Below are 11,944 nucleotides of genomic sequence, written 5' to 3' on the forward strand. Positions count from 1 at the left end.
GAGCAGGTCAACAGCCAGCGATGTACAACGATGACGGTGCGCTGACTCCCTCGCCTTGCATGCGCTCTGAAAATGTGTTTACAGTCGTTGCCAACATCTTGTGTCACTACAAGGCAAGATGCTATTAAGCAAAGTTGTAAATTTGTTTTACAAGACGTCGTTATTGGTAGAGGATAATAAAAACAAACGAGTTTAAGGCGCTATTAAAAGTAAATGTGAGACGAGAATAGGTTATTCTTTGTAACTATTTTCCAATGTTGATGCTTGCTTCAAACTTTTCATTGCCCTGACAACGGTTAAAATTTTGTTTTGTTATTGATTCTAGTCAGTTCTAGTTTACTAACCTTATTGATACTACAGGCAATGATCGGTCACAACTCACACAGCGACCAACCAGGAGCTAGTAGCATTAAACAACGTAAGTAGCGACATATACATTGAATACAAATACATACACGTTTTGGGGTTTTTAGAAACCTTTTGTATGCTTTCGTATTTGATTATCAAACGCTTTACAATTTTAATTCCTTTTTAACTGATCTGAAGCCTCCCGATGGAACCTTCAGTTGAAAATCATTCTGGCAGTCAGTTCTTGCTACAACACTGTGTTTAAGAAGCACTTGCGTTTTCAAAGAACATATGTGATGCATCACCTTATAATAAAAAATATAAAATTAATTATAACGTATAAATTAACTGCTAAACTAAAATTTAACTACAATACTCAATACAGACAGGTCGAGGCTATTGAGAAAAAAAAGTTGTATTTAATTCTTCTTACATTTTTATTTTCTTGAGTCTAACGAACAGTATAGCAAACTCTAGCAATAAAAAAAATCTTCTTATCAATTCCATCTAATCTCATATTTATGCTCACCACTGTATCGCTGCCACTGATATGTTACACAATCGATCCGAACCATCCCGGGCACGATACGATACTCTTCACCCGGCCACCGAATGTAATACCCCATCCGTCCCACACTCACAAAACCACCCACCGGCCAACTTTTATCCCCTCCCCCCCCCCCCTTTCGCTTCACCCCCGTACCACCCACGAATCCAACGTCAGCAATCGGTGCAAACAGTAATGCGTTTATTCAGCGTTTAGCCGTTCCGCGCTCGGTACGTACAGCGAAACGAAGGCGGCCACGAACGGGCGAACGCGCGTAGTCAATTTGAGATCGGGACTGTTTGGCGCGCTTCAGTCTACACCCAGAACTCAACCCGTGCGGTTCAGTCGCGATTAGTGATTTGAGTTTTCGTTTTTAATCATCTGCCAGTTTGCAGCAGATTGTCGTGCGGTGTGGGGGAAAAACGAAACCTCCTTCGCGATCATGATCGCGTAGAGATAGAAGAGCTGCAGCTGACATTGACATTGTGGCGTTGTGTTTTCGTTCCGTTGCATCTTAGACGCGGCGGCCTCACTCACTCACTCGTTCGCGATCGTGCGAAAGTGCAACACAGCGCACCCTTCCCGTTTGGAGTTATTAGTGGCACAATTTACGATGTCATGTGTTTAATCGTACGCCCGTGGCAAATTTGTGGACTGTTTAGCGTGTGCGGTGAATTGTTGTATAAATAAAGTGTCAAAAAAACGAGAGAACGCTTCCGAAAATCCTAGAGCTCATCAGTTCCATCTCTCGCGTCACGGTCGATTGCAAAAATGCAACGACGAAAAGTTGGCTCACAGTTGGCGGGACTAGGATCTCTACTGGGTAAGCACAACCGTGACTTCGTCATCTAATTAAACTGCACCCTTGGTGAGCGTCCTACGCGATTGGAGATCAGTGTTTTTTCCGCAATTTTAAATATTTTGGACGCCCTTTCCGTCGCCCATCTTGCTCAGTGTGTTTCTCCCCTCACCCTCCCCCCCCCCCCCCTCTATTCGAGTGCGCGATCGAGAGATTAAGTAGTAGTAGTAGATTCCACTCAGATGTACTGAGTACTACTACTACTACTACACACACACACACCGATCGATCACACACCGCTCTTCGATCGAATCGTTGGTGCGATAAATTGCGCGCCTCCATCCAGCTTCACATCCATCCCGGCGTGCGAGTATGGCACAGAGTTGAGAACATAAATTTTCCAGTGCCGATCCAGAGTCCACACGATTAGTAGCTATTTTCGGAATCACATTTACGTTGCGTTTAATGTATTTTCATTCAGCTCTCGTGTGTGTGTGTGTGCCCACGGCTTGACTAAACCATTTTTTTAATGACTTTGATTCAAAATCGGGAGTGCTTTTTTCCGTACTAAAGACGATCGTAGCCAGTTGTGGCAGTGATTTTCCCGAGACGCAGTCCGGACTCCAGAACATGCTTTATGGACCATATGCCCTTTCCGCGGGTCCATGGCGGGTTCAAGTGCGAACGGAGCTCGGATACGGCAGGCGATAAAGAAAACGGATCTGCTCATAGTACATGAATCATGTAGCCGAACATCTTCACAACTAAATTTAGAACTTCCAACATTATCTTCAAGGCTGATATTGACGAAATCGAACCGCGATCGGAAGTGAACGGTTTTTTGCTGAGATCGTTTTCCAACACATGATTCGTTTCCGCACAATTTTTGTGCGTTAAGCATGTTATGCTAAAAATTATTACCTTTTTAAATTTCTTTTACATTGGTGCGAGGTTTCATGTTTACAGAAGGATCGATTACATGGCAAAAAATTGTGGAATTCCAAGCAAACGCTCTCGTTGACCTTATTAAGTTGCATTTGTTCAACGTAAGCGTCACTACCATTTGCCCATTTTATTATTAATGTTAAGAATGTAAAACATCAACATACAATAGCTTGTCTTAATGTTGCTCACCGTGCCGACATGTCCACTACTAGACTAAATAACTTAAACATAAACCCATCCAAATCGTCCTCCCCCCTCTCCCACGAAAAGTTTGATTATTTATTTACTTTATTCAAATGTAAAAACCCCCATACTAATGGAAACAAAACCGAGGCATCCGGCGGGCATTCTTAAGAGTGATGTTCGAACGCATGTTCGCCCAAAATGAGCAGCACGCATTCGTACTTTGGCGGCTAGCTTTCGAGCGCGTTACCATATCCGGACGCACGGAAACGATTGACAGTGCTTGCTGTCAAAACGGCCGCAGGGAGCGTAGGCCCCGGCAGCTTTGAGCCGCACTGCGCTACTTACAAGCTAGCTTAGAACAGATCAGTGCCGATCGATGGAGCGTTACGGGTAGGCGTAGGTGTCTAGTGACCTATCGCTAACAAGCAGGGCGAAAACAATGTTTGCCAGAAGGTTCCCACAATGAAGGTGCTCCGTTTTGCGGCGTATGGAGTCTTTCGTCGATCATTAATTGATCGTTTTGGTCCCTCATATTAGGACTTACTTATATACACTCTTTGAATTATTATCACGTTTACGATCAGAATCGTTTAAAACGCCAACCGTCAAGCCAAGTGTTTTTACTGCGAGTTCTATCCAACTTTACGATGCCAAATTCGGGACGGCCTCTCTGACCAAACGCCAAACACTGAACTCCACGCTATAGATTACTGATGCTTAAATTCTAGATAAGCTCACGGTACGGTGATCTTCCCTCGGCTAAACGCTTCATGAGCCAATTGAACGTTAAAAATATCGCGATTCTCACTGCTGCAGCACCAACATTCCAGAGTTCGAGCTGAGCGTCTGTTTACTTCTCCGCTCGGCTAAGTGTTGTGTAGCACTTGAAGCCGATGTAAACAGTAGCGGCGTAGCAAAACCCAACCCTCGCAGCAAGTGATCGGTAGCTCTTGAACTTGAATTCTTACGCTCGCTGCTGGAGGTAACACCTCCTTCCATCAGCGCGAAGTTCGTTTGATATGCTCTAGAACTGCTACCTACTTACGACCCAGAATGGCCAAACGGGTGGAGACAAACAAAACCCGCATCATCCTCCGCACAGATCGATCGATCGTTCCGGCTAAGAACGGAAGTGTTCAATGTTCCGCACGGCCCAAGCTGAAACACCATTGCAACAGATAGGTCTAACGGTTGGACTAGAATGCCCACACGCCTGGTTCGGCAATTTGTTACGGCGTTACATCGGCCAGCAAGCGAACGACCACCACCATCTGACCGTACTGCATTCGTCCTTGAGCAAGCCGGGACCATGGAAAGGGACGCGCGAAGGACGCCCATTGCGTAAGACCTAGTAACAAGACGCCGTTTTGGGGCCACACATCTTCTTCGGTTCACATGTCCACGCCTACAGTTCCTTTCCATCGCAAGATCAATAAATTAAACCGCGTGCAAAAACACAGACAAACATCACGACAGTTGTCTGTCGGACGCTTTTCCTCGACAACAAACAAACTGTTAGGAAAAATCCAACATGTGCATTCACGCTTCTCGGGGGTAACCAGACGTGAGGTGATGTGTGGTGATAAGAAAGCGGCAAAGAAGAGAGATAAATGGCAGATGGAAAAGACGGAAAAGCTGGAAAGCTCCCCAAAAACCGGCTATCCGTTTTTCATTCGTATTTGGGAGAAGCATTCTGTTTTGCTTCTGTGTGACGAGTTTTCTTCTTTGGGTTGCCAAACCCACCCCGTTCCCAAACCCGCTCGTCGACCGTTTGCGGATACTCTTTATGGCGGGTAGAATAACTGGCGCCATGCCAGCGTCCGCGTCCACACTGTCCGCGTCGGTCCGCGACTTCTGTCGGGTGAAAGACGCCCCAGATGGAAATGGTGCGCGGTTTTTCCGATAGTTTTTCGTGGACCATTTACAAAAAGACACCCATTTCGCACCCGCGTTAGCACACACACACACACACAGCAGAACACAATGAGAACATCATCGACGCGTAGCTATTAGAGGGTAGAAATTCAATTAAATGTCCCGGGGTTCTCTTGGGTCAGCGAGATTCAAGGCGGAGAAGACCTTCCATTCTTCCGATTAATATATCCGCACACACACACACTCTCACACAGGGTCACAGGCACGGTAGGTCCGATCGTTGGACGATGGATCACAAGATTTGCTCCAATAACGACCGCCCGCCCGACGGATTTGCGACGATCCGGTAAACCGTTTCCAGACGGGGAATTTGATTAATATTGCATTAAGCGCGCGGACCGAGATCCGCGTTTGATGAATTACATCTTGAAACCAATTAACCGCCCAGTGAGGGATGGTGTGGATTCGCGGGAAAAAAGGGGTTTTCCTTCAGAGACAACAAGTGCGGTGCGTGTGCCTTCGAGCTCACTCTCTGTTTGCAAATAGCTCAAATTGTTTTGCTGTGAGTAATGCAATTCGCGCCGAAGGTTGCAGTAAAAATGCACGTATTAACTGCAGCCGTGAATCATTTTTAATTCAACGCACATGTTCCGTGCGCTTCTTTAGCGGTAGGAGATAATTTCATGAGCGATCGAAACGCGGTGGCTTTGTCACGATCATCAATCGGAAGGCATTTTTTTGCGTGTTGGATGTATCACCCATATCTATAGATGAGGTAAGAACAAATTGTCTTTCAGTGAAGTCTGTGTAGTAAAATACAGTACATGACATAATTATATGCGAACATTTGATTTTATATTCAGTGTTATTTGAAAACTAAAAACTGTAAGAGCAAAGCATATGTTCAATTAAATATATAATTCTATAGCAGTACGGCTTTCTACTATGATAGGAGAAACAAATAATAATGTTTGACCTTGTTTATTATTTTTTTACTAAGAACATTTTAAAATAGTCTAAAATGTTTTTTATTCTTATTATCATTTTATTAAAATTGATATAGTTTTATATTACAGTAAATGTTTTTTTGACTTTGTGCTTGATGTCAACATGTTTATTGACAAGCAATACCGTTAGGCCGTCCTTCATAAATAAATAAAAAAAAGTTTAGTAACGTGTTGAGTCAAACAGCTCTTTTCATGAGCGGAGCAAACCGCTGTTTTTTACAATGAAACCGGGGTTCAAATCCCATCCAGACCGCCTCCCCGTACTCACAGGAAGATAGAAATTGCAGGATAATAGAATGTCAGAAGATAGAATGGTAGTGCCTAGCAAGAAAAAGAAGCTGGGCAGCATAAAATCGATAAGGTTAAAGTCCCGGTAACATACGCCAACTCTCATAGTTTAGGGACTATGTTTTTCGAATACATCAAATCAGCCGCCCATTACTATCGATCATTGGCGATCCAAAACCAACCTCGAATTCTTGAAACCTTTGTTGATGTGAACTCGGCTCAGAAAATTTATGTTCATCACGTGCCGAATCCGAAACAACACATTAGCAGCATACAAATCACGTTCCTGGTGTGAGCATAGCCTCCCTTCAGCACCTTTCTCTGCACTCACCCAAAGCAGGAAGAATAAACGTTCTAAAAGCGCCTGCCCTCGCAGCCTATCATTAGATCGTTAATAATGAAAATTAGTTTACAATCCATCCATCCCATCCAGGGAAAGTAGCGCAAAAGTGCACGCGACCAACATTGCAAACAGCGACCACAAGAAACCATAAACCATCATTCCTCACCCGGTTCCGTCGTCATCTTGGCGTAAATCATCATCATCAACCAATGCATTGCAATTTGCTTGCGGTTGTTTTGGAGCTTTTCCTTTGCCCGCATATCGACACTCCCCAATATCCGTAAACAAGCCGCTGGCCCAAGGCTGGCTCCATGTTATTCGATATCCAACGTTCAATCAAATCCGTCAGCCACAGCACGGTCCACACCCGCCAACGAGTTTGATGTGATGATGGCGCAATAACGCTTTCCCACCTTCTTCCGAACGACTTTCCCCGGAGAGGGCGAGGGAAACATTTCCGCGATCACCAATCACTCTTTTCCCTGTCTCGCTCCTTGGTCCCGTTTTCCCTTTGTCTAGTTCCTTGGTTACATGGGTTTAAAAAAGGGTTTTCCATTGACCGCTTTTCCCACCATATTAAGCAAACAAAATCGGGCGTACGAGCGCGCCACACAACAAGCGCCATTTGGGCATGGGGGTTTTGTTTGTAGTTGGCCACGGTTGCATAATGCTCGGCACCGATCGATCGACGTCCGGTCATCCTTTGTACTGTTCTGTTTACTGTTCTGTTCTGCTTCTTTCGATGATGCAGCGCTGGGCATCCTCTTGGCAGCGGTCGGCCAAACGATTGCCAACGAATTTCAAGGTATACGACGGTCCAAATGCCAGCAGAGCCGTGATCGTACTCAGGTGAGTCACCAGGCGATCGTCTAGCGTGGCGCGCAATCATTCCACGTGCTGGTTCTTTCTATGCGCAGATCTATGAAGGTGTTGACAATGTGCTGATGAAGCGACTTCAAGCGCTACGGACGGAAATGCGCACGAGAACCTCCACGCAGAGTGCCGAACTGGACGCCTATCTAGTGCCGATGTACGATGAACACCAGTCGCAGTATCTGATGGAGTCGGACCAACGCATACGCTTCCTGACTGGATTTAGTGGTACGATTGGTGAGGCGGTAGTGCTAATGCGATCGGCTGCCTTCTGGACGGATGATCGATTTGTGGAGCAAGCCGATCAGGAGCTAAACTGTGCCTGGAGATTGTTCCGAAATGGAGAACGTCCAACCGTCGCTGAGTATCTGCTATCGGAACTATCTCCAGAAGCTCGTGTAGGGGCCGACCCCCAGCTTATACCACACCCGACGTGGAAAGCCCTGGAGACCGATCTGAATGCCGACTACATCCGGATGGTGCACATCAATCGAAATCTGGTCGATATGGTGTGGGGCCCAAGACGTCCAGCTCCACGATCGGGCACTATAAAGGTACATCCGGTACGGTTTGCTGGTGAACGGTGGGACAGCAAGGTAGCGAGACTTCGTGCCAACCTTACAGCGCTTCGCTGTGACGGTATGATCGTAACTTCGCTCACCGAGGTGGCGTACCTGTTGAACTTGCGCGGCAGCGATATCCCACATGTGCCCGTGTTCAAGGCGTACCTGTTGGTGACCCACCGGGAGCTGGTGCTGTACACCAACACAAGCCGCGAAACGCTCGGGCTGAAGAACCACCTGAAGGCTCACTCCTGCCACAACGAGAACTGTGTCCAGCTGCGCGATTACGGTGATGTGTGGCGTGATCTGCGTACGCTCGCTCAACACTGGCATCGGTTTATGGTGCCGGCGGCGATTGTTTTCGATTCTGGTGCGTCGGAAGCCATACACGCTACGCTGCCGCGTAACATCGTGTACGAGCGTCCATCACCCATCATATTCCTGCGGGCGCAAAAGAATCAGGTGGAGCGACAGGGCATGCGACAGGCCCACGTACGCGATGGAGTTGCCATGTGCGAAGTGCTCAGTCGGCTAGAAGAACGGGTGAGTAAGATCAATTCAATTACGGTGGTCTATGGCCCATACTTATCTATAACAACAACAAGGTGTAAAACATTTCAATGTGAGAAATTTCACGAGTCAGAAGGTTACGCTGAACAGATGGAGCGCGAAATCTTGAGCAAACATCAATTTGATTTCTCATTTTCTTCCAGTTTATTGCGGGCGATCACATAACCGAGATGTCACTGGCCCGTGAAATCGATCATGCCCGCAAGACGCAAAACAACTCGGAAGGAATCGCGTTCCCGACCAGCGTCGCCTACGGTGTGCACTCTAGCCGACCGAACTACACACCCTCGAACCGTACCAACGTTGAGCTGTCCGAGGGCATGGTGCTGATCGATTCCGGTGGTCAGTATGAGGATGGTACGACGGAAGTATCGCGTACGCTCCATCTCGGCGAACCGACAGCAGATCAGATTCGGGCCTACACCAACGTACTGATCGGTATGATCCGATTGTCGATGCTGACGTTCCCGGAGAATCTTAAACCGGCCGAACTGGATGCATTGGCGCGTGGTCCGGTGTGGGGTTCGATGAATGACTATCCGCACGGAACGGGGCATGGTATTGGATCTTATTCGGCTGTAAAGGAATGTAAGTAACGAAGGTGCAAGGTGCGTTTCGAATGGTCGTACGTTTTGGTAACGAATTTGTTCTTTATTTTTAGCTCCGATCAGTATTTCTTATACGGCGAAGCAGAGGTTCACCTTCAAGGAGGGATACTTCTTCTCTAATGGTATGATCTGCTTTTCTGACACCTGAGAAAAACGATACTAGATCTCATTGTACCTTATTCTTCTAGAACCTGGATACTACAAAGACGGAGCCTTTGGAATTCGACTGGAGAACGTCCTGGAAGTGGTAGATACTGGCAAGATGCATCCAACGGGACACAAATTTCTTGCCTTCCAGGATGTGACGCTGGTACCTTTCGAATCGAAGCTAATCGATCGTACTTTGCTAAGTGTGCCAGAGGTTAGTTTGACAAGACTATTATTGATGTCAGACTATTTTTAAATAATATTATTCCCCTTTGCATTACAGAAAAAATGGCTAAACGACTACAACTCACGCATCCGCCAGCACGTTGGCAGCGAACTGAAGCGAAAGCACAAAATGGACGCATTCTACTGGATGATGAACAAAACGCGCCACGTTCCAGAGTATGTGACCGAGGCGGACTACAATGGAGTCGGTCAACTTCATCCAATTTCGATCACTGGTGCTTTAACGATCGCAATCCTAATCGCACGATACGCTTTTTACTGAATGCCAACCACTAGCACAATGAGTGTCTGAATTCCGTAAAGAAAGAAAAAAACCTGGTGCCATGCAATGTTCTGTGTACAGCAGCTGTACTTACAATCTACCATGTTGCACGTAGAAAGATCAAAATTAAAATCCCATTCTAACCCCATCGATACAGGATCAGCTCATCTGGCATCTGTGTATGTGTGTGGTTGATTTGTTACAAACATTGTTTTGTTGCCTCCTTACAAACAGTTGACGCTGCCGAATTTATTTGCCATACTGCCTCACCATTCACACTTACGCCACACAATGTGATGCGATTCAAAAAGGTTACGAACGTAACGTGTTTAAACAAACCGAAGCAAATTATTTACATCTCATCGCTATTAATCTTGACAAAAACAGGGGTGAAATGCTGGCCGACGATGAAAGATTGAAGCCACGTGCGAGAACGAGTGATATTTTATTTATTCTGTTTCATCGGGTCGCAAACAAACTAAGCACTAAGAATTGTATGTTTAACGAAGTACTACAACAATAAACTAGTCTACACAAACATCGTTCGTGTTTTATTAGCTGTAACTTTAGTGTAAAACTTGAACAACATCTGTAAATTTGAAAGCAGCACACATTTTATGGGTTTGTAACGACTAATTGTTTTCAAATTTTAAAAACGATTTTCTTTCTCTCCGTTGAAGCACCCTGTGCCAATTTGAAATCCACATAGTATTGAGCACTCCGGTATAAACGTACCTGTCAACCACGCTGTCAAAATCAGTATGGTGTTTGTTTACCAAAATATTGCCACCGTGATTGTACAGCAGAACGATTAAACACACCGTAAATTATTATTCAAAGTAAGAACAAGACATTATTTAAGTTTGCTATGCGTACAAATAAATCAAGCGTTCTCAGCGAGTAGGAGTAATTGAACTACATACAGCAGAATCTTGAAAAACACTTGAATGTGTAGTGCAAGAGTGCGTGCTTTACCGTGAGCAACAGATCGCCGCAATAGAAACGCTCTTTCGGATAGCGTTCCACAATGCCGAAAAAGATGGGAATCAACTCGAAGGCCGTCGAGGCCCGAGAACGGAAAGCTGAAGCGAAAAAGGCCGCCAACGATAAGGCAGCCAAAGCGGCCGAGGATGCCCTATGGGCAGACGACGACAAGCAGTTGGCGAAGAAAAAGAAGCAAAAGGTATTGAATTTCGTGAATCCTTGTGATGTTCATGTTTTAACCCGCTCGTTTGGGCGTGTTTCATTCACCTACAGGAGGAAGAGGAACGACGCAAGCTGGAAGCGGCCCGCAAAAAGGCCGAAACGAAAGCCCTGCTCGAGCAGGAGATGAACTCCATCAAGACGACGGCCAAGGTACCGGCTGCCAAGGTAACACGATCTCAAATTGAGTCCGAAATAGAGAAGCGCAATCGGGCCGTCGAAGCGTCAACTGCCGCCACACCCAAACCGAAACCCATCGCGAAGGAAATACCGCTCGAGGAGAATCTGAACCGTGTGATGGCGGACACGGAAGTAGCACAAACGATCGATCAAGCCATTGCGGTGCTGAGCGTGGGCGATTCGTCTGCCGCCGACCGGCACCCAGAGAAGCGTATGAAGGCGGCCTACAAAGCGTACGAAGAGGAAGAACTGAAGCGTCTCAAGCAGGAAAATCCGTCGCTGAAGTTGTCGCAGCTGAAGCAGATGATTTTCAAGAACTGGCAGAAGGCGCCAGAAAATCCTATGAACCAAATTCGAGTCTGAGCGTGATGCCACCGGTGCGGCTGAGCGAGCGTTTAAAATGCTGCTGAAACATGCTGGCAGGTGTGTCCTTTACTTAAGCTAGAGCAATCCATTTGCAAAACGGAATACCTGTGTTGTATCGGTGTCGGTCATTTGTGTTACTCAGCGATGATGACAGACGGACGGTGGTTTAGTTTTGTAATTCGATTTATTGTCTCATTATTTCTTACACAGTACGGAATCGTTCCCTCTACACGGTCTACCGTTCGTAACTTACTGGCTAGTGAAGGTTTCTGTCGTACTTCTTATCGTTTTCCGGACCTCCGGACACTTGCTTCCATCCGCTCCTAAGACAAGCATATCGTAGAGGTGTTATCTGTAGTTGAATTTAATGTTTTCCCCGCGTGCTTACTCTTCACTACATGTTTTCATTGCCAAAAGAAAACGGGAATATAAGACGATCTAAATTTGTTCAATCGGAATAATTTACTCATAGGAGAAAATTCAAAATTTGTCTGCCATATTATACCTCTCTCAATCATCAGCAGTCGCAGCTGTTCGGTTTTTGTTAATAAATAAATAAATAATTTAATTTAAATGAATATTCTCGCT

General features: G+C 45.9%; 2 protein-coding genes across 2 annotated transcripts; both read left to right on the forward strand.

Annotated features, from left to right (window-relative positions):
• The first annotated feature begins 1,103 nt into the window (after nt 1-1,103).
• LOC118502919 (xaa-Pro aminopeptidase 1) lies at nt 1,104-10,147 on the forward strand. Its single transcript, XM_036035654.1, has 7 exons — nt 1,104-1,718; nt 7,090-7,187; nt 7,256-8,317; nt 8,488-8,932; nt 9,006-9,074; nt 9,141-9,313; nt 9,383-10,147. Exons 1-7 carry the CDS (start codon nt 1,667-1,669, stop codon nt 9,605-9,607), a joined length of 2,124 nt encoding a protein of 707 aa, XP_035891547.1. The 5' UTR covers nt 1,104-1,666; the 3' UTR covers nt 9,608-10,147.
• Nucleotides 10,148-10,366: 219 nt separating this feature from the next.
• LOC118502921 (coiled-coil domain-containing protein 124) lies at nt 10,367-11,924 on the forward strand. Its single transcript, XM_036035656.1, has 2 exons — nt 10,367-10,790; nt 10,865-11,924. The coding sequence occupies exons 1-2, from the start codon at nt 10,635-10,637 to the stop codon at nt 11,351-11,353; spliced, it is 645 nt and encodes a 214-aa protein (XP_035891549.1). The 5' UTR covers nt 10,367-10,634; the 3' UTR covers nt 11,354-11,924.
• Nucleotides 11,925-11,944: the final 20 nt, after the last annotated feature.

The sequence above is a fragment of the Anopheles stephensi genome, chromosome 2 (assembly GCF_013141755.1).
Source record: "Anopheles stephensi strain Indian chromosome 2, UCI_ANSTEP_V1.0, whole genome shotgun sequence".
Lineage (NCBI taxonomy): Eukaryota > Metazoa > Arthropoda > Insecta > Diptera > Culicidae > Anopheles > Anopheles stephensi.